The sequence below is a fragment of the Equus przewalskii genome, chromosome 18 (assembly GCF_037783145.1).
Source record: "Equus przewalskii isolate Varuska chromosome 18, EquPr2, whole genome shotgun sequence".
NCBI classification, from domain to species: Eukaryota; Metazoa; Chordata; class Mammalia; order Perissodactyla; family Equidae; genus Equus; species Equus przewalskii.
The window spans coordinates 35,253,464-35,281,365 of NC_091848.1; the positions used below are offsets into that span (position 1 = coordinate 35,253,464).

Here is a 27,902-nt window from a genome sequence, read left to right on the forward strand (position 1 = left end):
GGAGGTGTGCATTCTTTACTTTAATGGTTAAAGCAGGTGTAAAATGGATGTTTGACCGACCAGAAATCAGGCTTCTTTAGTTCTAGCCAAATCAATTTTGAACCCGAATAGTTACCGCATATACCTCCATATGTGAAAATCTCGTCAATGGTATGTAATAATGGCAACAACAACAACGAAAATCAGATTAAAAACATGAAATCTTTGAACATTTGTGTGGAATACCAGACAAAGCGAAATTGCTCAGTATGTGTAGATTCTGCAACAAAGCAAGACAAATTTATTTTCACCTACGTGAAATGGCAGAGGAGAGAGATCTTGCAAAGCTTCTAGGGAGAAAGGGATAGTAAAGGGAATTTAATTGCACAGTGTCTGTTATTACTCATAAAAGCATGAAAATAAAAATATAAGTGACACACTCTTTAGTGTCCTCTTTCTTGTTTCAGTTTAGTGAATGCAATTTTTTTTGTTTGGATTTTCATAGGTTCGGTCCTAACCTCTCTCTCCTAAACCCATTTTCTCCACGTTGTAATAAGAGTTACACCAGGAAACTAGGGCTGATTTATTTATTTATTTTTTTTTTAACATCCCGCCAGTGAAGGAAAGGGAGAGAGGACTCAGCACGCCCAGTCTGAATTTCAACGCGGCCCCTCCACAGCTAATCCGTATCCGTTCCTCTCTTTAATTTTTTCCTGCGTAGATTCCCTAACGTCCAGTGAATGTTTCTGCTTATAAGATTTTTAAATATTTCTCCCCGGGGAGAGATTTTAGGGAATGGGGATGAAGAGAAGGCGGTGGGCAGACCCCGCGTATTTCTTCTATTGCAGCACGGAATAAGGGGAGGAGCAGGAGCCTGAGGCCTGGAAACAGGTTTGCATTCGGCAGGACTGCTCTGCGTCCCTCAGGACTCTGACCTGGAAAGCGCTTTACGTGTAACCCTTTTAAGGCCCCGATCCTTTGTAGCTGTTTGTAAACTTGTCCAATCTCCCTCACCGGACTGCAGGCTACCGACTAGAGGGAGGGAGAGGGTGTGAATGTTTGGAAACAGTTTAAAAAGTGACAAGAATCCAATTTTATTCGTTATGCATGGCACAATCCTATAATGTCAATAATGGCAATGAATATTAGAGTTCATCTACAATTCTATCACCTAATAAATCACTTGTTTCTATTTTCCCTTCCATTCCCTCATGCATTAAACCTTAGGCAAAGCACTGTGCCAATCTTGGTTCCTGTGCAGCTTTTACACAACGTAAATACAAATTTGCACTTTGCTTTTCATTCTTTTTCCTTTCTGCTTATCCTAAGTATTTCTGAGGCTGCAAAATATATATTCACCATAAGGCCTTAGCGGCTACCTAATATTCCAACAAGGACACACGCTTTAAGGAATTATTTCAGTGTAAGCATCCAGCATCTAGGAGTAAACGCTAATAGCATTTGACCTTGCACTGCAGAGGCTGGAGATCGGTCAAGGTTAGACAGAAGGCTCCGGGTCGCAGGGCTGCAGCCAGTGCCCCGCAGCCCCTCCCTCAGCCTTTTGGCGCCTTTTGCCTCCCCCGCCCCGGCCGGCCCGAGCGCTTGCGCAGCCCTCCTCCGGCGCCTCCATTGGTGCGCGCCGTAGCGGAAGTTGCCCAAGTGGGAGGGTCGGGAGAGACAGGGCCAGCCTGCGAGCCAGGCGCCTCCCGTAGTCTGCTTGGCGAGGCGTCCGCAGCGGCCGTCGGCGGCTTGGGTAGGGGCGGACCGAAGAGTCGCCTGTGTGAGTGACGCGCCGCTGTTAGAAGCCGCGGCCCTGCTGTCCTCCCTTCCGCCTGCAGCGCTGGGCCGAGCGGTCTGCGGCGCGGCTCCCTTGGGCGCTGTCCAGCAGCGTCGGGGAGCCCCAGGGGCGCCTCCGGGTGGGGTGGCCGGGATGGAGCGGGGACCGCGTGCTGCTGGGGAAGGGGACGCTGCGGCGCGAGGAGCGGGCTGCAGGTGCAGAGGGTGGAGCCGCGGGGTGCAGAGCGGCTGCCCTACTTCGCGTCCTTTCTGCGTCCTCCCGGGCTCGGTGGCGGAGCGGCGAATGGTTTCTCTGTGAGGATTCTGAGGGCGAGAGGAGGGCCACCGCGCTGTCGCTCTGCACCCCGCCACTCTGCGTCCGACTCCTCTGGCCCCCTGCGTCCCTTGTTCTCAGTGGCTCGCCCTTAAATGCTGGCCCTCCGGGGACGGCTTAGGCCGCGGGCGGCAGCGAGGAGTCCGCGCCGGGCGAGCCGCGCTGCCGCAGCGTTGGCGGGTCCTCGGGAGGAGCACGTGGCCGCTCCAGGAAGCGTCCCCGCAGCGCTGGGGGTGGAGGTCACCTTGAGCTCGGAGCCCTTTGCTTCCTCGGGTCCCGTGCGGGCTCTGGTCTCTCCACCGCTGGAGGGGACCGAGCTGTCCTCGATTCGGTTAGGAGTGTGTCGTGGGCGTGTGGTGGGGGTTCTGTAAGCTGTACCCTTGAACTCTGTACAACCTGATCTCTCGGCGTGCCCCTTGGCCTCGTGGGTGGCTTCTCAGTTTTCCCAGGTCAGAAGCCAATTGAACGCTGCGGGCGTTCACGTTAAGACTATTGGGGCTGCGAGGCTGTCCTCACTATAAAATGGGAGACCATAGGACAGATAGTTCGTGGAAGCGATGGTCCGGAGGCTAAGGAAAAACGGTTGAAAATTAGCGATATGGGCAGAGCTGTGCTGTATTGACAAACGCCTTCGAGGCCCATGGTGTCCCTGTTTCTGGTGGTCAGCTCTCTAAGGGGGCAGTGGGGAGAGTGGGTAAGAAAGTCATGCTTTTTTGACTTGACTCTTTTTGGTCAACATTTTCCCTTTGCCTACTGCTGGTAGCGACCTTGGGTATATTAGGGAATTCGATTATTGCTGCTTTTTCCTGTGTGTGCGTGTGTGTGTGTGTGTGTGTGTGTGTGCTCGCGCGCGCCTGTGTGTGTTTTAGGGGGAGTAGTAAGAGGATTGAAGTGGAAAATAGTTGTCCTGTTACAGGAGTATTTGGATACCTGATACTTGATACCTTTATTCTAGGCTTAGATATGAATTTGCAATACTAGAGGCTGATTCAGTTGTCTCTGGGCTGGGGAGTTTGACCTTATTGACAGAGACACTTAAGGTGGTTTCCAGAAGTTTTCTACTGTCAAAATTAAACCTAGGCTATCTGAAGTACTTATTGGCCCTGCTGTTTTTTCCCTCAGTTTTGGATTATAATAAACTCAGTGTGCCTCACAAGAAAATCCAGAATTATTTGTCACTGATGTGAAATATTTTCCAGAAGTCTATATATAGCATAGCACCCTTTAGCTTTTCTTCAATGGAATGTTCTTGTCAAGTAATGGTGTGCTTCTAGCCTGTGCTGAAGACCCTTGGATAGGAAGGAGTGACTTGGCTAACTCTGCCCTAGGCGTGGCAGTTATTCGCCTCTGATACTGTACTTACCTATATTGGAGCAATGTTCTCAGCTAAATTTGAATCAGACAACAATGAAAGCTAGTTAAAAATGATCCTCTGAGGCCTTTTGGCACTCTTCTGTGCATGTGCCTTCTGTCTGCTCTCCTAGATGAGCACTACACCAATAGGCTGCCATGACTTCAAGGGTGACCTTCAAATTGGTCAGTCTTTTTTCAGAAAGCTGAATGGCAATGAAGATTCTGCTTGTTTTTGATTTCCTCTGCTGCCTTTTCATTTAAAGCTAGGGAAGACCTTGATTGTCTCTTCAGAAGTCATTCTGGGTGTACACAAGTGTGTGAGTTCTAAGGACCCTGCAGAGGTTTTGTAAGTTCATGTAATCTTTTCATTTTCACCTGCAAGTGCATAGTTGCCTAGGGAAGTAGTTTGCAAAATGGGTATCTGTAACCAATTGTTTGAGATCTTGGACCCCTAAACTTTAAAGTTTTTCTGCTTTTTAAAAATCTCCCTACTACCCAAGCTTTGCCCAGTGATTTCAGGATAAACCAGAATAGTGGCAAGGATGGGAAAGATTCCAGGTCCAGGGGTTTCATTATATTCTTTTTCGTATTGTTTCCAAATGATATGAAAAATGAACCTCATATACATTAAGCATGCCGCAATACTGTTAAGAAATAAAATACCTTTACTCTTTGTTGATTACTACATAATTCCATATCAAGTGTTATAGGGCAGTTAGTCAGAGAAGGCTTCATAGAGATGGCCCTTGAGCTGAGCCTGGAAGGAATGAGTAGGACTTCAAAGACAAAGGAAGAATGCTGGTGGGTAAAGGCAGGGGCTGGGTTCTGTCTTATTTTGGAGAACGTAGAGGGCAGTGAAGCTATTAGGTAATGAAAGTCTAAACAGAGCCTCAAAAGCAGGCAGAGGAACTTTATTTCATGTGAGCTCCAAGGACTTGAAACTGTGGCCTGTTTTCTAAATGGAAGTGGACTTGTCAGTGGTAACAAACAAGGGGCTTATTCTTATTTCAGGTAAAATAGAATAGCAGCTTTGGGTCTGTTAGACACAGATGAGAGTGTATTTTGGTACCTGATGCCCCCATCCCACCCCTGTTTAGCTGTATGTATTGCATACAGACCCCTGGTTTTGAGACACCCCAAAGTAGCTTAAGACCTCAAGATAATTACTGTATTTTAAAAAATTAAAGAGAAATTAATGCCACATTTCAGGAAGGTAGGCATAAGATGATTTGAATTCTGAAGAAGTTTGAGGCTGTAGTTAGTTCCTTTGCCTGCCTCCTGTCTTCCATCCCATGGCTCAGTTAAAGACATTTAAGATCCTCCTTCTATTTTATGTTCAAAACAGGTGGGGCTCTATTTTGCTTACTTTAATTTTCATTATTAACGTGAGAAACGGAATAGTTTTTCCAGTTACTTTTGAGAACACCAAAGATACACAAGGTGATATTTGGTTTGTGTCTTGTAATGGATAATTAACGTCGTTGGTGACATCTTGAAATAAGCCCGGTAAGATTTGTTTGGCCTTTAGATGTGGTCTTTTAACAGACCTGCCTGTTTGTAGAAGGATAGTGTTACAACTGGTATGAAAAGTTTGTCTCCCATGCTTTTAGGGCATAGAGTGATTTCCGTTGGAAGAAAATTCATTAAGGGATTCTCCTAAGTAGAAAGCTTTACTCTGTGTGGGGTCATTTTGAAAGAATGACTTAAATTTGTTATGTATAATTTCAGGAATAACTTTTGTGGATATCATAGAATTATCATGTTCTTCACAGGTGTGGGGTTAAATGATGAGGTTAACATGGGAATTGCCTAGGTCACAATTTCCTCTGACTTGATTTCTTTTATGTCATAGTCTTAATTTTATGCCTGGGGTTGAAACAGAACTAAACATATCTGTCCTCTCAGTAAAAAATGTAGTTAGATTTTAATTATACAAAATCATAATTACGTGTTCTATTATCTGCCTGTTCCTGCAGACTTAGAATTACTCAGTCTCCTCATCATTTATTTAAATTCTTTATTTAGATCACTTATTTAAATATGTTGTCACTTTAGTCTTAAAATTAATTTCAAACTAGAAACCTTGAGGAATGGCTGGTTCAGATGAGTATTAAACCTGTGAGCTGCTGTTTCCTAGAAAAGGGTGGTTGATATTGGTTCGGGGTGGGGTCTTCTAGTTCTGGCTCCAGAGATTGGGTTTGTACTGTTCTGGTGCAGCGAGAGTGATAAGCTTTTTGTACCAGATGGGACAAGAGATTGTGCTTCTAAGAATATGACCTATTACTTATTGGCTCTGGTCTTTAAAGCTTGGGAATTAAAAAAAAATTTTTTTTGTTAATAGATTTTTGATAGGAGACTTTTCAAATGCCAGTTTCTATAATGTCTTTTGTTTCACAGTCTGCATATATCTCATAGCTTGCTTTGTGCCATGTGGGTGTTAAATGTGCTGTAAGTGTACTTGCAGCATGGGAAAAGCCTTGAAATAGGTAGTATGAAGTAAATAGCCATTTTATACAGCTCAACATAATCACTTTCAAGTGTCTGGATGCACTCAAACCAAATTAACTAGAAAATCTAGATTTCAGTTAATGTCTATGCTTTAACTTAGGATTCTCTCTGTTGGTTACAGAGGTGTATTTTGCTTTGGAAAAAGTTAAGATTAATTTCTTAAATTTCTGGAGATGAGAACACAGTTTCTATAACCCAGTAACCCATTGAACTTCATTTTTAGATTATCAGTTTTCAGCCTTGAACAAGTCACTTAACCTCTCATAACTGGTCTCTTTATCTGTAAAATAGCGTACTCTATGTTTTTCTTTTGTCAACTCTTTTTACATCAGAGGTCTGTCAAATCATTTGTAGGAACTGTTCATTTTAATCAGAAGGATCAGGGTTTTTTTTCTCCTTTTCCGTTGAAGATGCTTTGTCACTGGTGTATGGAGCACGGCCAGTCTTGACTTAATTCTATTTTAGTTTGGGTTTGTTTTTTTTTCAGGTGCTAGTCTATTGTTTTTTATTTGTCCCTTTTCTTTGCCTACCAAATTCAGTTACTTAAATCTACTTACCCTGATGACATTCTAATTAGCTTTCCCCACATTTTTAATTTTGAAAAATTTCAGGCCTACAGGAAAAACTGAAATAATAGTACTGTGTGTATTCATGTACCCTTTGCCTAGTTTCACCAGTTGTTAACAGTTCACTTTTGGTGTTAACAGTTAACATTTGCTTTTTTAACTGGAACTGTTTGAAAATAAGTTACAGACCTCCCGACTCTTCATCCTTAAATTCTTCACCATCGATCTCCTGAGAAAAAGGGCATTCTCCTCCAAAAAGACGATACCATTATCACACTACCCAAATCTAACGTTGATAAAATACTGTTTTCCGGGAGTTAGTCTACATTCAAATTTCTTACTTCTCCCAATAATGTCCTTCAAGCTGCTCCCTCCCCACCTCAATTCAGGATCTAATCATGGATCACACTAAATATAGTCGTCATGTAAACTAAATCTCTTGGTTAAAGACCCTTTCTAGAAAGATAATAATATATTTTCGAGTAAATTTGATATATAGTAATTAATCTGGTGTGGTAATGAAAAGCCCTCGCTAATCTGATACAGTGGTATCTATCTCATTCTATGAATTCTCTTTTTTAATAGGAGGCTCATCAGTGTGACAGCACGGAACGATGGATCAAGCCAGATCGGCGTTCTCTAACTTGGTAAGGTATTTTAAGTGGTATTTCTCGGTCACCCGTTTGCAAGAATGTGAAGTATAACAGAACGACTGTCTCCCAGGAAGCCTGAAATAATACCCAAAGTTATTATCCGGTATTCATTTACCTTAGAAGTGGTGTTCTTGAGGCGGAACTGATCCCACAAAGCAAGGGTATACTCAGTCTTGAGTGGAGTTAATTATGGAAAATCTTAAGAGAAGTTTCATGGCATTTTGGGTGCCGTGGAGAGGGACAGCCAAGCACAGAAGATGAACTCAAGAAAGCCCTGATCAGACTATCCCAGTAGACGGTACATAGCTGACCAAACGTTTTATACGTGTTCCTATTCATTATCCTCTCCTTCATATGCTTTCTTTTTCTCTTTTTTTAAAATCTCAGTTTGGTGGAGCACCATTGTCATATACCCGATTTAGTCTGGCTCGGCAAGTAGATGGCGATAACAGTCATGTGGAGATGAAACTAGCTGTAGATGAAGAAGAAAATGTTGACAATAACGTGAGAAGTAATCACGCCAGCCTCACAAAACCAAAAAGGTTTAATGGATCTTTCTGCTATGCTGTTATTGCTGTAATCATCTTTTTCTTGATTGGTAAGAGTGGCCATTCAAAACTTAAATGTTGCTTGTCACCAACTCTAGAAGTCTGTTAATTCAACTCAGCAAATGTTTATTTTATACCTTTTTATGTGCTGTTGTGCTGGGCACTAGGAATACAATGATGACTAAGATTCTATACCTGCCTTTGAGTTTCGCCTGGTGGGAGAAGAGAGACACACGAATCATTTCAGTGTAATGTGCAAATGTTACACCAGAAATAACGCATCGGTTATTTGTAGCATTGAATATGAGTATTCAGGAAAGGCTTCTGGGGGGAAAAATACCTATGCTTTGCAAAAGGAACTGTTTAAAATAAAGTTATATAATTTATTAGATTGAATGCTTTAAAATATACAAAACTGAGATGCATTATTTACTTTCAGACTGCTTACAATTTGATTAAAACCAGTATTTTCGAGGCTTATAAGCAAGGATTAACAATTCCTATATGACTAGATTATAAATGGAATTCTATAAATTCAACTCTGAAACTTTTTATCCTTAGGATTTATGATTGGCTACTTGGGCTATTGTAAACGTGTTGAACCAAAATCTGAATGTGGCAGATCAGGGGACTCCAAGGAGATAGAGGGAACAGAACCACCAGAAACGGAAGAGTACTTCCCTGAAACACCGTCTCGCTTACTTTGGACAGACCTAAGGACGATGTTGTCAGAGAGACTGACTGCCACAGAATTCACCAACACCATCAAGTAAGCTCTAGCTTCTTCCCAAGTTCAGCCTCAGCACCTAAGCAGATACTGATGATTAGCTACAGGGAAACAAAACAAAGGTGACAGTCTGGAGGAAAGGCTTGTTAGAGTAGGGGAGGCTTCCCATGTGGAGTTAGAGGGTAAGGAGTCAGTAAAGAATTTAAACTATGTTGATAGGAAAAAAGTGAGAAGTTTTGTGGGGACTCTCCTTTCTCTTAAAAAAATTCCATAGGTCCTTGATCATTTTGGGCATCTGGTTCTTCGTAGCTTGTTGCTTGTTGTCACTTTCTTCTGCTCTGGGGTTTCCATCTTAACCCTGTGTAAGTCATGCTGAGCTTTGCTGCTATTCACAAGGGCATCAGTAACTATCTTCATCCTCTAGATCAGGACTGACTGTCCAGCTTGATATGTCTCTAGTATTCCTTGATTTCTTCAGTTCTCACTCATTAATGCATAGCCTAAGAAGTGTCCTTAAGGCTTCTGCTGTTAGTTTTTTTGGGTTTTTTTTTTTTTTTTTTTTTTTTTTTGCTGAGGAAGTTTAGCCCTGAGCTAACATCTGCACCAGTCTTCCTCCAGTTTATATGTGGGTTGCTGCCACAGCATGGCTGATGAGTGGTGTAAGTGTGTGCCTGGAATCCAAACCCGTGAACCTGGGCCATCAAAATGGAGCATGCTGAGCCCAAGCTCTATGCCACAGGGCCAGCCCCTGCCCTAAGATTTTTAAGATCTTCCTTAGGCACGTACTTTAACTCTGTGTAAAGAATAAATTCATCTTCTACTTTTTGCTACCTTCCTACAGTTTCAATGGTACAATAATTCTTTTAGTCTTTAATTAGAAATCTTGGCATTGTTACTTCATCTAGTGAATGCTTTTGTGTATACTATACATACACCAAGCATTATAGGTGAGGGGAGAGTGTAGTCTACCAAAAAAAAAGATAACTAATATAACGTGATGTGTATATTTACAAAGAGCCATGGGAGTCAGAAGAAGAAACAATTTTGCTTCCAGAGGATTCAAAATGCTTCAGAGTAGGTGAAAATTGAAGCTGCACATCTGGAGTCCACCAACAATACTATTATCCTTCATTTTGCTCACAACAGATCTCCTGGAAGCGACTGATTCCCCCTGACACTACCCTAAGCAGATATGCTGTACTGTGATGGGGCTCTTAAAGGAATGCTTTACAGTGGAAAAGAAATTTTAACAAGTTTGAAGTCATGAATTCCTTCAGATGTGGGGCATAATTTTTTCTTCTTCTTCTAAGTTTGTCTCTATCTGATCAATCCAGAAATTTTGGGTCACAGTTAATTTATCTTAACTATAATGGATAGTATTGAGTTATGCTCTTAAAACAGTTTTAAAACAGATATTTGAGTTTAATGTTTATTTTAAATTAAACTTCAGTTCATTTAACAGTGACCTTCTTTTCCTCCAGGCGGCTGAATGGAAATTCTTATGTCCCTCGCGAGGCTGGATCTCAAAAAGATGAAAGCCTGGCTTTTTTCATTGAGAATCAATTCCGTGAATTTAAGCTCAACAAAGTGTGGCGTGATGAGCATTTTGTTAAGATTCAGGTCAAAGGCAGGTATGTTGAACGATGGTAAACCTACAGAAGAAGCTGTTTTTAGGTGTGCTAAATATAGCAAAGATTTTCAAAATAATGAAGTCAAGTACTAAATGTATTGAAGCCATTTAATTTTTTTTCCTAAGCTTGCCCTTAGCTTCATTTTAACTTAATCTTTTTTAGCAATGCTCAGAGCTCGGTGACCGTAGTGAACGGGAGTGGTGACATGATATCCCTGGTGGAGAATCCCACTGGTTACGTGGCGTATAGTAAGGCCACAACAGTTACTGTAAGTAAGGCAAAACACTGCATGACTTTTTTTCTCCCGGTTGAGTAGCTCAAAAACTCATTGTCTTTACTGTTCTCGTAAAATGGAGCTGGTCACGAGATATTCTTGTTCTCAACCCTCCTGTGCTCAGTTAAAATAAAAATCCCAAGTCCTCATCCTGGTTGGCAAGGCCCTAAGTAATTCTGCTGCTCTCCTCTTCTCTCACTCCGCCCTGGGTGTTCTGACCTCCCTGCTGTTCCGCAAACACTCTCAGACTCGAGCCTGCTCCCACCTCGAGGCCTTTCCCTTTGCCTGGACCACTCTTCCTCTAAATATCAGCGTGGCTTGTCCCCTCATCATGGGCAAGTCTCTTCTCCGATGTTGCTTCCCTGGGGAAGTCTTCCTTGAGTATCTTATCAAAGATGTCTTTCCTCTAATCTCTTCCCCTTGTCTTGCTTTATTTTTCTTCATAGTACTTGTAGCACCCGACATTATTCATTTGTTTCCACGCTAGAATGTAAGCTACGCGAAGGGCTGGGGTTGGTTTCATTTGCTGCTGTGTCCCAGAGCCTCGGACGGTGCCTGACACGTGGTCGTATTTGCCGGGTGAATGCATATATCAGATTCCCCTTATGTGGATATAAATAGGTATCAATAACCATCTTGGCTGGTGTTTAGTGTTAGCTTGATTCTGTGATGTTTGATCTTTTAAAATTTAGGCAAATATGACCAAACTACCATAGAAATTAAAAAACAGCTAATAGAATAGATGTATCTAGGTTTTTTAGGTTAAAAACCACATATTTATATGTCAGGGGTCTATGTAGTGGATGCTTTCTGAGCCAGATGAACTTTTGTGGTAATTTTTGGTCTTCCTGGTCACCTGTTCTGTATCACTTTCCCTGACTGCTTACAAGCCAGGAGTTTGGAAGTGGGTAGATTGTTCTGTTACAGAACATTGAGGATTTTAGTTCACCTGCAAGCTTTCTATACTTAGACATTTGGTTGTTAATGTTGGCTGTACATCGAACTCTAATAGCGTTTAGGAACATTATGCTGACAATTTATGTAAATATCTAAAAGTTGATCTCTGCAATCACTTTATTGTAATAGTGTTTAGTAATTTTTGGACAGATTTATTATCAGAAATTTCAGTGAAGACCTATTCCTATGTATGTCCTCAACTCTGGGGTTCAAGTGTGGAAACATGTAATTGGTGCTGCCATGGCTAACCTATAATATTTCTGTTGGTATATGTCTTTGTGTTTAACATATCCTTTGTGTTTATTATCCTTTCTCTGTCCCCAAAATATCTGAAGCAATGTAAAATAGATGTAAATTAATTAATGTAAATAGATCAGTGGAAATTAGATTAAAGGCAGCCTGAGATAATGAAAGACATGAGTGTAGGAGGCCAGAAATGTTGGCTTCACTCCTTGTAGCCCTGGCCAGTTTGACTGTGGAACTCTCACATCCTTTCTAGGCCTTGACCTCCTTTTTTTTCCTCTCTTGGTTTGATCTGTAAGACCATTCTGTCTCAGACTCTATGGCTCTTCTAATGCCGTAATGCTTATTAAATCTAATGTCTTTCTTCTAGGGTAAACTGGTCCATGCTAACTTTGGCACTAAAGAAGACTATGAGGCTTTAAGCTATCCCGTGAATGGATCTTTAGTGATTGTTAGAGCAGGGGAAATCACTTTTGCTCAAAAGGTGAGTATGGCTTATTAAATACATTGGTATCGTATTCTTCAGTTGAACGGCATTGTTTATTACATTCTGAAAACCAGCAGTGTTAAACGCTCATACCTGTTAATGTAATTTAATTTACTAAACTGCTCAACAAATCAAATAAGTTCCAATTATCTGAAGTGACAGGATGCTTCAGAACTATGGCATATCCGCTTGGAGTATTTTGCAGCCATTGTCTTTCAGTGAAAATGAAGTAATCAGAAATGCGTAAGTGAAATTGTGTCTGTGTAACTGAGCTTTATGTACATACAGAATTCAGTTATAACTATGTTTTATAAAAAGGGAATTTACAGGTCAAACTACACAAGGGACAGAATGGAACATATCAAGATAGTAGTTGTCCCAGATGGGTTTTTTATTATTTCTCTTGTCTTTTAAACTCTCCTTAATGAGTTTTAAGACACATATTTTTTCTAAACATATAAGCTATTTGAAACGTTTGGGAATTTCAGTGTAGTCCCCTGTAACTGTTTGTCCTCAGTGTAAATTCCAGGATAGATTCTTCTAGTTTTGTATGATTAGGTCTTCATTTTTTGAGCGTTACCTGTTTCTCTTTAGGTTGCAAATGCTGAAAGTTTAAATGCAGTTGGTGTCTTGATATACATGGACCAGGCTAAATTTCCCATTGTCAATGCAAATCTTCCAGTCTTTGGACATGTGAGTTCTTATTTCTTGAGTAAATGAGTTTTGGGGTTTTCCAAATTATTGCTAGGTTCTATCTACATTAATAGAAATTAGAACTGTGCCTTCCTTAAATAAGCTCTTTTTCTGGAAGAGTTTTAACAGTAAGCAGGAAGATGGATTACATGACTGTGAGACTGTTATTACTTATTGCTAAAAATTTTGTTTTGTTTGAGGAAGATTAGCCCTGAGCTAACATCTGCTGCCAATCCTCCTCTTTTTGCTGAGGAAGACTGGCCCTGAGCTAACATCCATGCCCGTCTTCCTCCACTTTATACGTGGGACACCTACCACAGCATGGCTTGCCAAGTGATGCCTTGTCTGCAGCCGGGATCTGAACCGGTGAACCCCGGGCCGCCAAAGTGGAATGTGTGCACTTAACCTCTGTGCCACTGGACCGGCCCCATGCTAAAAGTATTTTATCAGTAGTGTCTTGAATTGAGAATTTGGCCTATGCCATATAAAAACGAGTCACATATCATAGAGCTACTCAGACTTTCAGACCTTAAGGTGCTCAGCTAAGCTTGGGATGTAGCCTCATACTGAATCTGGATCTTATAGGGACCTTCTTGCATAAGTGCCTGATGGAGCTAATTACTTTTTTGTTTTCCTAGGCTCATCTGGGAACCGGTGACCCTTATACACCAGGATTCCCTTCTTTCAATCACACACAGTTTCCACCATCTCAGTCATCAGGATTGCCTAATATACCTGTCCAAACAATTTCCAGAGCCGCTGCAGAAGCGCTGTTTGCGTAAGTTCTTATTTGAAAGTTGTCTTGCAGGGTGAGGTTTCATGATTAGAGGAGGAATGATATGTTTAAGTTGATTTGATAAAATGTTAAAAGTGCTGGCTATAATTTTTCACATTTGGGTCATTTAGGGGATGGATAGCTTTTAACGTGGTGTAGACAAAAATGAAATTTATCCTCTATAAAATGATCTTAATAGTAGACGTTAAATTTGTAAACTTGAAGAGTCCTTTTTCAGTTCAGCCAGTGAATTCCTTGTGCGATATTCCTGGCATAGCTTCTGTTTGAGTACTTCCTGTTACAAAGCACTTTGTTGCCTGTGGCAACCCGTTCAGTTATTAGAGAAGATCTGTTAGAATGTGTGTTGAGCTGAAATCTTATTCCCTGTAACACCCGTTAGTTCTGGATTTTCTTTTTAACAACAGAACGATTCAAGTTTCCTTATCTATGGATTGAATATCCTCAGTTCTCCTGATCGTTTCTAGATACTTTACAGTCATGATTAGTCCTTCTGGATGTCCTCTCTAGTATATTAGTGTCCCTCTTTAAAAATAGAGCCATCTAATTAGAGCATGCCATTAATTTTTATCTTGGTCTGGACATATTTTGCACCTGGTATTGGCACAGGACGTAGATCTAGTTTCAGACACCTAATGTGAGCATTTGTTTGCTGCGTGACGTAGAACGAGTTACTCTAACCCTGCTGATCATGTTTCTTGGACTTTATTGGGTCGCTGAAATGGATTCTACTTAACAGGATAACTGGTCTTAAATGAAGAACATCTACATGTAAGGAGTTTGTAAAATACTATGTGACTGTTTTTTCTTTTTTTTAAAGATTGGCTCCTGAGCTAACAACTGTTGCCAATCTTCTTTTTTTTCTTCTTCTTCTTCTCCCCAAAGCTCCCCAGTACATAGGTGTGTATTCTAGTTGTAGGTCCTTCTAGTTGTGCTATGTGGGACACTGCCCCAGCATGGCCTGATGAGCGGTGCCATGTCTGCGCCCAGGATCCAAACCAGCGAAACTCTGGGCTGCTGAAGCAGAGCGCGCGAACTTAAACACTCGGCCATGTGGCCGGCCCCTCATATGACTATTAATAATGCTATCTGAGGCATTTGTAATAGATGATTCTGACTGACTCATACCAAACTTAAAATCAGTGAATTCTTCCCATCACCTACAAGTCTTTTCCTAACCTGTGAAGCCAGCCCATTATCTCATCCTTGTGTCGTGAGGGATAATAATGTTTTGACATAGTTAGAGCAGTGATTGTTTGCATAACACGAGGAATTGGATAGGGAAAGAGATCTAACTGCGAGTGGCATGAGAATACTCTTTTATAACTGAGATAAGAAGGTATGCTACCCTTGTTAGTGGAAGGAGTCAGGAAACATGAAAATATATTAATGAACTTTTATATAAGAGCTTATTTCTGAGTCCGTCTTGGTATCTATTTCAAATGTAAACCACAGCTATATCTCTGGCAGAGAGGCAAACAACAGGTGAGAATAGGTAGAGAATTTTTTGAAAACATTGATTAAACTAGGAAGTAACTCATGGTTTTCAAAAGACTGCCCGCAGATCAGAGTAAGATGCAAATGTTGGCCTCTGGGGAGTAAATTTTGTGTGTTCTCTTTATCTGTTCACTTACCCTGGAACTTTCCTGGACAGGGAGGATGACTGACTTTATAAACCTGCTGGACGTAGCAGTAAGTCAGACTCTGATCTCTGTTTTCTCCTACTAGAAACATGAAAGGAGACTGTCCTTCTTCTTGGAAAACAGACTCTTCGTGTCGGCTGGAATTCCCAGGGGATAAGAATGTGAAGCTCACAGTGAACAATGAGCTGAAAGAGATAAGAATTTTTAACGTCTTTGGAGTTATTAAAGGCTTTGAAGAACCAGGTAAAGACCCTTGGTTTTTTGTTTGTTTTTCTGTTTTCCTCACTTCTTCTTAAGGATGTGGCCAGAGGAGGCAGTGCAGCAAGGCTGGCTCGGCTCAGTTTCATGAAATGCTAAATCTTGTCTGTCCCAAAGTGGGCTGTGGAGGGGTCGGTTTTATTGGGAATTAATAAGGCCCTAGGAAATTAACTTGTCAAAAAATCACCATATCACTAGAAAAATCTCTTAAGTTATTAAGTAGACCAGTGGTAAGCAAATTTCTTCTTCTTTTTTTTTTTTTAAAGATTTTATTTTTCCTTTTTCTCCCCAAAGCCCTCTGGTACATAGTTGTATATTTTTAGTTGTGGGTCCTTCTAGTTGTGGCATGTGGGATGCCGCCTCAGCATGGCTTGATGAGCGGTGCCATATCTGCGCCTAGGATTCAAACCGGCAAAACCCTGGGCCGCCAAAGCGGAGTGTGTGAACTTAACCACTTGGCCACTGGGCCGGCCCCCACATTTCTTCTTAAGGGGGCAAATAATAAACATTTTGCAGGCCACCCAGTCTCTGTTGTAACTCTTCAGCTCTGGCATTGTAAGACAAAGACAACATAGCCAATACATAATGAATGGGCATGCAGGCTGTAGTTTGCCAGTCCCTGGAATAGGCAATCTATCTATCTAAATGCAATCAAATAGTCATATCATTTAATAAGGAAAGCCCTTGGACTTAATAGCTTATTAAACAATTAGCACAAATAAGTAGTCAGTGACTAAACTTAATGGTAATATAGAAAAAGAGTAGCAGTACTAAAGAGATGAGTATTGTCATGTGAACTTTTAATCCCTCGAGTCCTAAGTCAGAACTGCAGGGAGCCCTCTTATTCTTAATACTTAGACTACATTTTTACCCTTCTACTAACTTACTTATTCAGGACTTCAACATTAGAAAACAGTTTAAAAATTGATTGTGTAATTTGTCCTCTTTTTTTTTTTTAAGATCGCTATGTTGTAATAGGGGCCCAAAGGGATGCCTGGGGTCCTGGAGCTGCAAAGTCCAGTGTAGGAACAGCTCTCCTATTGGAACTTGCCCGGATATTCTCTGATATGGTCTCAAAAGGTAGAGTACAAATTTTGAGAACTTGAACATCTGTGTGCAATGTATAGTTCTAAATGTTGTAATAGGCTGTGCTCACTTTTGCCTATATTCCTATGGTTCACTCGTGCTGGACCCTGAGTTCTGGTTTTTTTTTTTTGTTTTTTTTTTTTTTTGAGGAAGATTAGCCCTGAGCTAACTACTGCCAATACCTCCTCTTTTTGCTGAGGAAGACTGGCCCTGAGCTAACATCCATGCCCATCTTCCTCTACTCTATATGTGGGATGCCTGCCACAGCATGGCTTTTGCCAACGGTGCCATGTCCGCACCCGGGATCTGAACTGGCGAACCCTGGGCCACCGAGAAGCAGAACGTGCACACTTAACCGGTGCGCCATCAGGCTGGCCCCAGACCCTGAGTTCTTAAGTACAAAGTAGATTGTTTTTTGTTGTATCTGCCTTTGACTTTGAAACAGCTGTCCATGCAGCATCTTCACTGTACTGGGAATCGTGAATTTCTTTGAGACAACAGAAAGTGTTATATTGGGCCCTAATTCTTAGTATGACGTATCTAGAATGATATGGCAGATCTGACATTGTCCCAAAGGAATCTATTTGAAAGCAAGCAGTGGCGTCCCTGTGTACTAATGTTCTATACTTTTGTTATAAAATTGTAACATATAATTTTATATATTATATTTATAAGTATAATATGGAATATATTTGATTTATAAATACAATATATAATATGTTTATATATATTTATATATTATACTTATATAAAGGTCTTCTTTCAAGCCTTTCTTCCATGGTACTCTGCCACTCCTCTACAGCCTCCCCCTGCTCCCCCTCCCCCAAGCCCCTATCACATTCTTGAATCTTTGGGTCATAGGGTAAGTTATAGTGCTTAACTTTTATACAAAAGTACAGTAATGCAGAAAAATACCCAGGGAAGGGCGAGCGATGGAGGGCAGTGGCACATATAGCCCCAAAAGGAACTGTCACTAATGTAATTTCTCTGAAAACTATTTCCTGTAACTTAAACTTGTGAATTTTTAGTCTATTTCATGCCAATTGTTTTAAAAGTAATCCAGTGTTTTAAATGACTTACCCCTAAGCGAATTATTTTCAAAGAAGATACATATCATACTTACACTGCGATGGCAAATATCTCTTGGTCCAGAAGTTAAGGGACTCAAAGAATGGAGTTGGAAAAAAGTGGCTTTCAGGAAGCCAGTCACTACTATGTACTTGAAATCTTATCTGCAAATGATCTCCTAGCCTGTTCTTTGTAGATTACTTTTAAAATTTATTCCTGTTCCTTTTTTCGTTCCTTCACCTGGGGCCTCAAAGGAAAAGAAATATTGCTGAACCTGCTGCCTTGAAGTAGAAGTTTCTGATTTCATCTTGAGTCAGTTGCCTACCTATAACCTTTCCCCAGATCAAACTGTTTGTTTTCTTTTAGGTGGGTTTAAACCCAGCAGAAGCATTGTCTTTGCCAGCTGGGGTGCTGGAGACTTCGGAGCTATTGGTGCCACTGAATGGCTGGAGGTATTGTCTATGTATTATCCATACCCAGACTGGGCACCCAAACTTGTATTGGCTTAATTTGTTCTCCAGAAACCATGCTCTTTTAGATTTGATTCCGTCATTTTTGCCTTGGTATATTTAGTCTCAATAGAATCCAAATTTAAGAAGAAATTCCTAATAATAGGTATAGATCACTACATATTGGTACATCAGTATTTTTCCTTCTCTTCCAGGGATACCTTTCCTCCTTGCATTTAAAGGCTTTCACTTACATTAATCTGGATAAAGCTGTTCTTGGTAAGTACCCTTTCCGTTAGCTGTTTGTGAATTCCGGTAAACTACTTACAAAACAGCAGAAGAAAGCTTTCTAAAGCAGCACTTGTTATATATTTATTGGCCATACCTGGATCAAAAGATTGACGTAGCTTTCTCTTAATAGGCCATTCAGTGACAGAATGGGTGCAGATTGCCTTGTCTAGAGCAGCGGTTCTCAGGGTGGTCCGCAGATCAGCAGGATCAGGATCACTTGGGAACTGTCAGAAATGCAAAATTTCAGGCCCTACCCCAGACCTTTTGAGTCAGAAGCTGGGGCATAGGTCCAGCAAACTATTTTAACAAGCACAGCAGGCACTTCTCATGCACTAAAGTTTGGGAACCACTAGGCTGGGCTATATTTCAGACCAGAAGGAACTAAACCATACCATATAGAATAGGACTTCCGGAGACTAATTCACGTCTTACTAGATTGTGGTATCACAGATAGAAATACCAAATAATCAAACTGCTGAAAGAGTTTGAATGTTATTAAAAGTGCACATATAGTCTTTGGATGAACTGAGAATAGTGAAATATCTACATCGGGAAGCAAAGGGAAGGAATTACAATTGAACGGAATCTTTATTAGATTAGTCGTCATTGCCGTTTACCTACACAGCAGAATGTATTGGATATAGCAAGCTTGCTGGGTGAAGCAAAAAGCTACCCCAAACCAAATCATTAACATTAAAGTACACAAAAGCAAGGAGTAAGAACTTCAGTTGAGTCAAATTAGGGTTAGCAGTCACAAAAGAACCTGACTCGTAAATCACTTTTTTGTCTACTTGGAGGATAATTGCATATGCCACTGATCTAGGGGTGTTCCAGTTGGGCAAATGCTTTTAGTTGTAGAAGTAGCAGTGTGAAAATTGCTCGACTAGAGACGGGGCAATGTTAAAATGATCTCTTTGCAGGTGCCAAGAACTTCAAGGTTTCTGCCAGCCCACTGCTGTATTCACTTATTGAGAAAACGATGCAAGAAGTGAGTATATACCTAATTATAAAATTGTATAACTTAATTTTTTATCTAATTTACGTAAGATGGAAAACATTGATATTTAAACCATTATAAGTAACCAATAGCAGAAATCTGGAATAAATTCTATAGCAGCATTATTTAAGTCATGCTCTTGGCTTATTTGCCCCCAGCCCACTGAACCATGTGAGATGAGGGAGGTGGTATGTGAAGGGCTCTCATCTCAAACAATATGTGGTCTATTTAAGAATATGTAGCAGAATTCCATGAGGCCTAAGCTGTAGTGTAGGTGCCCACAGGGGGTTGTCTGTAGAGTCAGAATGTTAAGGAAGGTTTAAATGGACTTGAACTATATATATCTAAGACTTAAGAAGGCCAGATAAAATATTCATTGAATAAAGACAGACATGTGGATGACCATAGTTTTGAATGAGAGAGGAACAGTATTTGCCTAATGGGATTAGAGGCTATATACTGGAGTGGCTAAAGTTGGAGGGAAATAATGCTCAGAGAACTTGACCTTGATCCCATGGGAAACTAGGGATTACTAGATAGGGTCTCCAACAAGGCAGTAAGGTGTTTCCAGGTTAGGCTGGCAGTAGTATAAAACGTGCTAGAACGAAGAAACCATAAACAAGATGGGTATATCGTGAAGGCTAGTGAAGGCTTTTAAAATTGTGGTTAAGCCACCTTTAAGATGTTAATTAAGGAGGAAAACATTTTTTCCTCACCATAACTAAAGGAGCCAACAGCACAAGGCTAATAGGAATAACTTCAGAAATTTGACATTGTTTAAATTGTCTTAAAGAAATTTTTTCAAGAAGATAAAAAATTCGTTATTTTGTATAAATGTTTATAGAGAAACATGTTAGTGACTAGCCTGAATAAGTTGAGAAAGGTTCATTTTAATGATACATTCATTAATTTCTTATTTTACAGGTGAAACATCCAGTTACTGGGTTGTCTCTGTATCGGGACAGCAACTGGATCAACAAAGTGTAAGTTGAGAAAAGTGAATGCACAGCTAATAAAAAAGCAGAATCACCCAGTAGCACCTACTCTGTTAGGTAGAGATCTAAACCTAACCTTGCCGTGGGCGTACCTGTACCTAGAGAGATTCAGTTGAAGAATTTATTTCGGGGCAAGGGTAGGGTTGCATGGTAGCACAGTCTTTTCTTAAGAAAACTTTCTAAAGACACATCTTGCTTTCCTTGCAGCGAGAAACTTTCCTTTGATAATGCTGCATTCCCTTTCCTTGCATATTCTGGAATCCCAGCATTGTCTTTCTGTTTTTGTGAGGTAAGTCTGAAGAACTCTAGAGTGTTACATCTTAGATCTTCTTTCATCAGTTATAGGACCAAGTTTCCTAGAGTGCTTAATGTGTTTTATAAGAAGTTAGACATATGCAGTTATTGCATGCTCCCTCATTATCAGTCTTAACATAGAATTGTTATCTCAGTGAGCTTAATTAGCATTTGAATTTATTTTCCAAAACTTCTTCAATTAAGTATGATGAGTTTTTATAACAAGCCTACATTGGACAGGGAGGTATAGAATATTTCCATCAAATGAAAAGTTCTACTGGACAGTGATCTTCTTGATACCTGCTGAAATATGGTTCCAGATGTTTGTCTAGAGGTGTTTTGGTCTCTTAAGCAAGGATAATGGGTTAAAGCACAAAAACCAAACAGAAGTAAGATTGTTACAAGACAGAACTTTGAACTGACCAAGTTGTAGGGAGACAAGATTGGCTTGGTACCAGAGCCAGTTAGAAGGCCCTGAAAGCTAAGCAGAGAAAACAGAATGATGAAGGCTTCTGTGCCGAACTGCTGGAGATGGAAAACCAGCCCTGTAGCAGCTCTTCTGAGGGGTGAAGAGGTCCTAATGTCAGTGTAGGGGGTCAGGATGGAAGCTGTTGACTTTGGCCTCAGGATGGCCTCAAATTCTTCATCCAGTAGAGGCCAGGTCCTTACTAGGCTTCTTAATACCTGTTATCTTAGTCTGGGACTAGGATGGGAAAGGTTTGAAGTGAGGGAGTGATGAAAGATCAGCATCTGGAGATTCACCTAGCTGGCATTCTCTTGACCTTCTGCCAGAGCAGCCGTACGAATGGTGTTGAAATAGGCGGTCATGATGTCTATGTAGTACATTAGGAAGAACTGAGTGTTGGGTCCTGTGCTCAAGGAAATTTATGGATGCTTTCTGTTGACCTTCAGAAGTCATGTTTTTAAAAAATTCTTAATGACTTCTTAGATGTCAGAAGTCTAGCAGTGCTGGTTCAGAGGTACAGGTAATAAAACAGAGATGTACAGTCTAAAAGTAAAGGATTGTCAGTGAGGTTGTCACCAAGGTCAATGGTAGGGAATAGAGTCAAAGAAATAGTTACGAAAGTTGTCTAATGAAGGCACAGAGAAGTTGTCGTGAGCATCAGACATTGTTAGAGGGGTAATAGTGTATGAGCGGACCTAGTGCTGCATGATTAGGAAGAAGGTAAATTCCAGTCTGAGAGTAACACTTTATATTCAAAGTACCTTTCATGCATGCCTTCCTCTTCCCTCATTAATGTGGGCCAAACTTCCCAGAGAGAAGAGAACAAGGATATAACTTCAAGGAGTTTGGCTAGAAATCTCTTCAGGGTATATGATGTGATAGAACAGGGATTCTATAGAACCGAGAAGAAAGTAGTCCTTCTAGGAGTAGGTTAGGTTCAAAGGAAGCAGCAAAAGTGGTGTCTTCGTAAAGTAGTGGGTTTGCGCTAACATTGGAGGAGGGATACGTTAGAAGCAAGGGAAGAATTGCCATTACTGTCACCTCGACGGTGAAACTGGGATGTGAGGCTCCTAGTCCTGTATCCCACCTGAATATGTTAACCTGGCTTTGTTTTCCAGGACACGGAGTATCCTTACTTGGGTACTACCATGGATACCTATGAGGTACTGAGTCAGAACGTTCCCGAGTTGAGCAGACTGACACGTGCAGCAGCAGAAGTAGCTGGTCAGCTCCTAATTAAACTTAGCTACGATGTTGAATTGAACCTGAACTATGATATGTATAATGACAAAATACTTTCATTTGTGAAGGACATGAACCAATTCAGAGCAGACATAAAGGTGAGCACAGTTAAAGTCAAGTTCTTCTTGCTCAAGTGTCAAGCAGTTTGAAGAATGCCATTAGCTGTTCCTGGGGAGGGGACATGATTGGCAGCCAAAGTACGGTTTAAAGTGAACCGAGGTCTAGTTTTACTTAGAATCCATAACTCATTTGAAAGGGAGGTTGAGAGGCTGTGAGTTACAAGATCTAGGAGAGGCCACAGCAAGTATTAATTGCTGGTTTCCAACTGGTTTTATGGTCCTCGAAGTCAATTTAGCAGATCCTTAAATGAGGTAAATCACTGATAACCACATCTTAATTATTATGGCTCTCTTGAAATTTGAAACTAATTGTAACTGATCAAGAAAATGCGACTTAGCACATGGAAATAACTAGATTCTGAAGTTCATTGAACCACAATGTTTGAAGTTTTCCCTCATAGGGAGATTGAACTGGAAATGATAAACTACACAGGATTATATACTTTAAAAAAAAAAAAATTGGGGCGCCGGCCCCGTGGCTGAGTGGTTAAGTTTGCGCATTCCACTGCAGGCGGCCCAGTGTTTCATCAGTTTGAATCCTGGGCGCGGACATGGCACTACTCATTGGACCATGCTGAGGAGGCATCCCACATGCCACAACTAGAAGGACCCACAACTAAGAACATACAACTATGTACTGGGGGGGCTTTGGGGAGAAAAAGGAAAAAACCTAAAGTTTAAAAAAAAAAAAAAATTGGCACCTGAGCTAACATCTGTTGCCAATCTTTTCTTTTTTTCTTCTTCTTCTCCCTAAAGCCCCCCAGCACATAGTTGCATATTCTAGTTGTAGGTCCTTCTGGTTGTGCTATGTGGGATGCCGCCCCAGCAAAGCTTGATGAGTGGTGCCATGTCCGTGCCCAGGATCCAAACCGGCGAAACCCTGGGCCGCCAGAGCAGAGCACACAAACCTAACCACTTAGCCATGGGGCCGGCCCCCAGGATTATATACTTTTACTAAGTCAATTAAATTAAATTTCTTGATGAGGATGATTTTCTTAGGAGGCTAAGAACAGATAATTGTACTATCTGCTGGTTGAAATATGAGTGTGTTACTGTAGTTTATAGGGCTTGGAACCTGCTGTACAAGGTGTTTAAGTCTTGCTCCCCCGAGTCTTGAGCCTGTCTGTGAGTCGCTTCCTTTTATCAGAATCATCTCAGTTGCTATGCTTCAGTTAGGCAGGTATATAGAATAACATCCTTAGAAACCAGTGTCCGATAGTGAATTTAATGTCTTTCTGCTTCAGGAGATGGGTCTGAATCTACAGTGGCTATATTCTGCTCGTGGAGACTTTTTCCGTGCTACATCCAAACTAACAACAGATTATAAGAATGCGGAGAGAGCAAACAGAGTTGTCATGAGGGAAATCAACGACCGTATCATGAAAGTAAGTAAACTCTTAGAAAAGGATGGACTAGAGTATGTTAATTTTTAATTGGTAAATCTTGAGATTTGTAGAAAGTACAGTAATATCTCTAGGAGCCTAGAATCTTTTGCTGCTTTAGAATTCAGCACAGATTTTGACTCTTACTTATTTACTAGCACAATCTGGAGCCAACATCTCTAAACTGGAAATACAAGAGACATTTGACCTCATATTAATTTTTTTAGGCTTTAAAAAAAATTTTTTGTTTTTTTTGAGGAAGATTAGCCCTGAGCTAACATTTGCCAACAATCCCCCTCTTTTTGCTGAGGAAGACTGGCCCTGAGCTAACATCCATGCCCATCTTCCTCTACTTTATATGTGGGGTGCCTGCCACAGCATGGCTTGACAAGCGGTGCCATGTCCGCACCTGGGATCTGAACTGGTGAACCCCGGGCCGCAGGAGCAGAACGTGCAAACTTAACCACTGCGCCACCGGGCTGGCCCCCTAAAAACATTTTTAAGAAGAGATCATTAGTGACCTTTAGCTGTCATTTTCTCTGTATTTATGCTAATTCAGCCCTTAACTGCTTTTATCTTAGTCTGTTTGGGAGAAGCAGAGACTTCATTACATGGAAACTTGTTGTAAACCTTCCATATCTATGCTATGCCCCAACCGAAAAAAATACCCAGTACAATTAGAGTTCACTTTTACAAAGGAATGGACACTTTGTTTTACAATTTTCATGTTAGAACATTAGTGTCATGGTTCTCAACATTCTTAAATCCAGGGAGATTTTAACATTTGAAGTGAGAGAATGACAGTTGCTTTCCTCTGTCAGGTCCTTTCCTCACAACAGAAGTCATAGCGTTGTGCTGATGCTCCTGTGTGCTTTGTTTTTCTAGGTGGAATATCACTTCCTCTCTCCCTATGTGTCTCCGAGAGAGTCTCCTTTCCGGCATATCTTCTGGGGCTCTGGCTCTCACACTCTGTCGGCTTTGCTAGAGCACTTGAAGCTGCGTCAGAAAAACAGTGGTGCTTTCAATGAAACTCTGTTGAGAAACCAGTTGGCTCTAGCAACTTGGACTATTCAGGGAGCTGCAAATGCCCTCTCCGGCGACATTTGGGACATTGACAATGAGTTTTAAATGTGATACCCATAACTTATGTGAGAATATCAGGGTAGTGTGGTTTTTAGACTTGTGCTGGTTGTGCAACATTTTTCAGTAGGGGCTATTCAACCTAATGTTGTTAAAATTCTACCCAGTCATCTTGGTACTCCTATATGTTTTTAGGCAGCAGCTTTTAATACAGGGTAGGTACCTGCACTTCAAGTTAAAGTGAATAACCACTTTAAGATGTTCATCGTACAATATTTTCTCTGATCGTCTCTAGAATTTTAAGTGTTTTGTAATGGTAACGGCCTCTTTCCTGTTAAAGTTATGAAAAAGTCAGAGCCAGTGGCGTGAACCATTGCTCCAAGTCCTGAGGATGTGAACTGGCATCTCATGAGCGGGAGGAGGGAGGCAGTAACTGCTGAAGGTTGAGTGTTGGCTCCCTGTGATCCTCCACCCTCATTTGACGCTCGATAGGAGATAGCAGGTTGTAAGACCTGATTCTCCAAGTGAGATGTATTCCTTCCTTTAAGGATTTAGCTGGTTTCCACGTTCCTGCGTGAAACAGTTAACTTTCAGAAGAGATGGGACTTGTGTTCTTGCCAGTGAGGTATGAAATAGAGGTCCTTCAGCTGGATAAATTGAGGTTCAACTGTTTATCGCAGGAGTAAGGCCTTAATATGTTAACTTCAAGATTGTTTATGAAAAGAGGAGACCAGAAGCCAAAGACTTAGTATATTTTCTTTTTCTCTGTCCCCTGCCCCATAAGCCTTTGTTTAGTTTTTTATTGTTTTCTTTTTTTCCAAAGTATTTTGAAATAACCAGTTTTAGGTGTTTAATTTCAAACTCAGTTTGTTGGACTTTAAAGAACACACTGCCAAATTTTGGCCAAAGTGTTAATTTTTTGGAAAAGCTTTCTATCATTTTGGCACTGAGATATTTATTGTTTATTTATCAGTGACAGAGTTCACTATAAATGGTGTTTTTTTTATAGAAGATAATTATCGGAAGCAGTGCCTTCCATAATTATGACAGTTATACTGTCGTTTTTTTTTAATAAAAGCAGCATCTGCTAATAAAACCCAACAGATACTGGAAGTTTTGCATTTATGGTCAACACTTGAGGGTTTTAGAAAACAGCCGCAAGCTAAATAAAATTATAAAGCTCTAAGCGTTGGAGAAGATTAAATTTAATTAGGGGTTGCTAATCAAGTTAGACTTCTGTTTACCCAACCAGATAAAAATGGCAGTTCTCCTAAATGCAATGAATTGTGATCAAGTTATAAATTAATGTCACTTACAGGCTGTGATAATACCCATATGTGTTACAGCTCAATTTATCCAAGGTGTAACTAATTCAAATTTTGCAAAATTTCCAGTACCTTTGTCACAAACCTAACTCACATTATCGGGAGCAGTGTCTTCCATAATGTATAAAGAACAAGGTAGTTTTTGCCTACCACAGTGTCTATATCGGAGACAGTGATCTCCATATGTTACACTAAGGGTGTACATAATTATCGGGAACAGTGTTTCCCATAATTTTCTTCATGCAATGACATCTTCAAAGCTTGAAGATCGTTAGTATCTAACATGTATTCCCAGCTCCCTATAATTCTCTTATCTTTTAGTTTTAGTTGCAGAAACATTTTGTGGTCAATAGCATTTGGTGGGTAAATTCTAGCACTCTAAGATAAAATTACTTCCTTCAAGATTCTTTGTTCTGAAACCTAACGCAGTGTTTGTTATATTTGTGGTTTCTCTGGGTCTTCTGTTTAGCAGGATAGTAGCATACATTTATAATGTTTGCTCTTGGCAAATGAATTTAACTTTATCCCTTTATTTGCATGTTAGCTCCTATAAACTTAGTTCATACAAGTTTAAATCCAAAATTGACCTTTTAGCTTAAAGCAGGGGAAACTTGTATAGGAGGCTTGCGGGGAGGGGGGAGCGAGGGGTGTAGGGAGGTGAAGCTTGCCACAGGATCTTTGATCATGTCTACCTACCCGTTAGTATATGGTGATCGTAAGTTTAAATGTAGCTGTGAACAAATAAGTTTGAGGCTACAGGAGTAAAGACTTTATTTTCTAGTACTTAGTGTTACTTACCTAAATTAAAATAGATCTAGGTTATTACAGCCTCACTGAATTGTTTCACTACTGTCTCTTTAGTCTTCACAGTGTTTTATCTTGAACTGATGTTGAGTGCAGCTAAGTGATCAGTTCATAGCTGGGATTCCTAGTTTGGGCATCTTGCTTCATCATACTTTAATGAAAGCTGAATGACTTCAAGGCATAGTATGAATAACAGGCATATATTTTACAGCAGTAAATCTCTAAAAACTCTTTTCTGTGGTCAGGGTTGAGTGATTAACAATCAGACGACCCAGTAAATGGTAAGAGGCTTATATTCCTGAATGAAATGTATAGCTCACTAGTGACAACCTGCTAGTCTTCAGATTTTTTCTGCCTATAGATATCATGTGCATTTTGAAGGTAAAGGATAAAATGAGTGAGCTCTGTCATGATTCACTATTCTAGAACTTGCATGACCTTTACTGTGTTTCCTCTTAAATTTTAGTTGGCTAGAGATGGCTTATTAGACCTGCCATCGTACGGCTCAGCTGTATCTTTATAAACAAGTGATATGCCCTTATAGTTGTATACAATCTGGTATGTGTAACATTGTGGAGATTTCTTATCTGATTTAATAAAGTGCTTGAACACTGAGTTGTCATTTTTTTTAAATAGATTTTATTTTTTTAGAGTAGTTTTAGGTTCACAGCAAAATTGAGCGGAAAGTACAGAGTTCCCATATAGTCCCTGTCTGCGCATCTGTCCCCCACCCCGGCACAGCTTCCCGGACTGTCACCATCCCCCACCAGAGGAGTACGCTTGTTACAAATGATGAGGCTACACCAACACATCATTGTCACCTGGAGTCCGTAGTTTAGATTAAGATTTACTCTTGGTGGTGTATGTTCTGTGGGTTTGCA

General features: G+C 40.6%; 1 protein-coding gene across 4 annotated transcripts; it reads left to right on the forward strand.

Moving 5' to 3' along the window:
* Positions 1-1,601: 1,601 nt before the first annotated feature.
* TFRC (transferrin receptor) lies at positions 1,602-27,636 on the forward strand. Of its 4 annotated transcripts, none has more exons than XM_008509323.2 (19): positions 1,602-1,759; positions 7,102-7,163; positions 7,557-7,767; positions 8,279-8,486; positions 9,926-10,075; positions 10,238-10,343; positions 11,920-12,033; positions 12,631-12,729; positions 13,368-13,507; positions 15,251-15,408; positions 16,384-16,503; positions 17,944-18,029; positions 18,242-18,305; positions 19,238-19,305; positions 20,239-20,297; positions 20,517-20,598; positions 22,188-22,409; positions 23,675-23,815; positions 24,698-27,636. In XM_008509323.2, the coding sequence occupies exons 2-19, from the start codon at positions 7,131-7,133 to the stop codon at positions 24,938-24,940; spliced, it is 2,304 nt and encodes a 767-aa protein (XP_008507545.2). In that variant the 5' UTR covers positions 1,602-1,759; positions 7,102-7,130; the 3' UTR covers positions 24,941-27,636. The 4 variants fall into 4 exon arrangements, with proteins under 4 accessions (XP_008507545.2, XP_070438707.1, XP_070438706.1 ...); XM_070582606.1 differs by lacking the exon at positions 1,602-1,759 and adding an exon at positions 1,795-3,788; XM_070582605.1 differs by lacking the exon at positions 1,602-1,759 and adding an exon at positions 1,866-2,538.
* Positions 27,637-27,902: the final 266 nt, after the last annotated feature.

Coding starts and splice junctions, on each gene's coding strand:
- TFRC (XM_008509323.2), top strand. CDS start 7,131: ATGGATCAAGCCAGATCGGCGTTCTCTAACTTG. Junction 18,030..18,241: donor GTGCCACTGAATGGCTGGAG/GTATTGTCTATG, acceptor CTTCTCTTCCAG/GGATACCTTTCCTCCTTGCA. Junction 20,298..20,516: donor AGCAACTGGATCAACAAAGT/GTAAGTTGAGAA, acceptor CTTTCCTTGCAG/CGAGAAACTTTCCTTTGATA.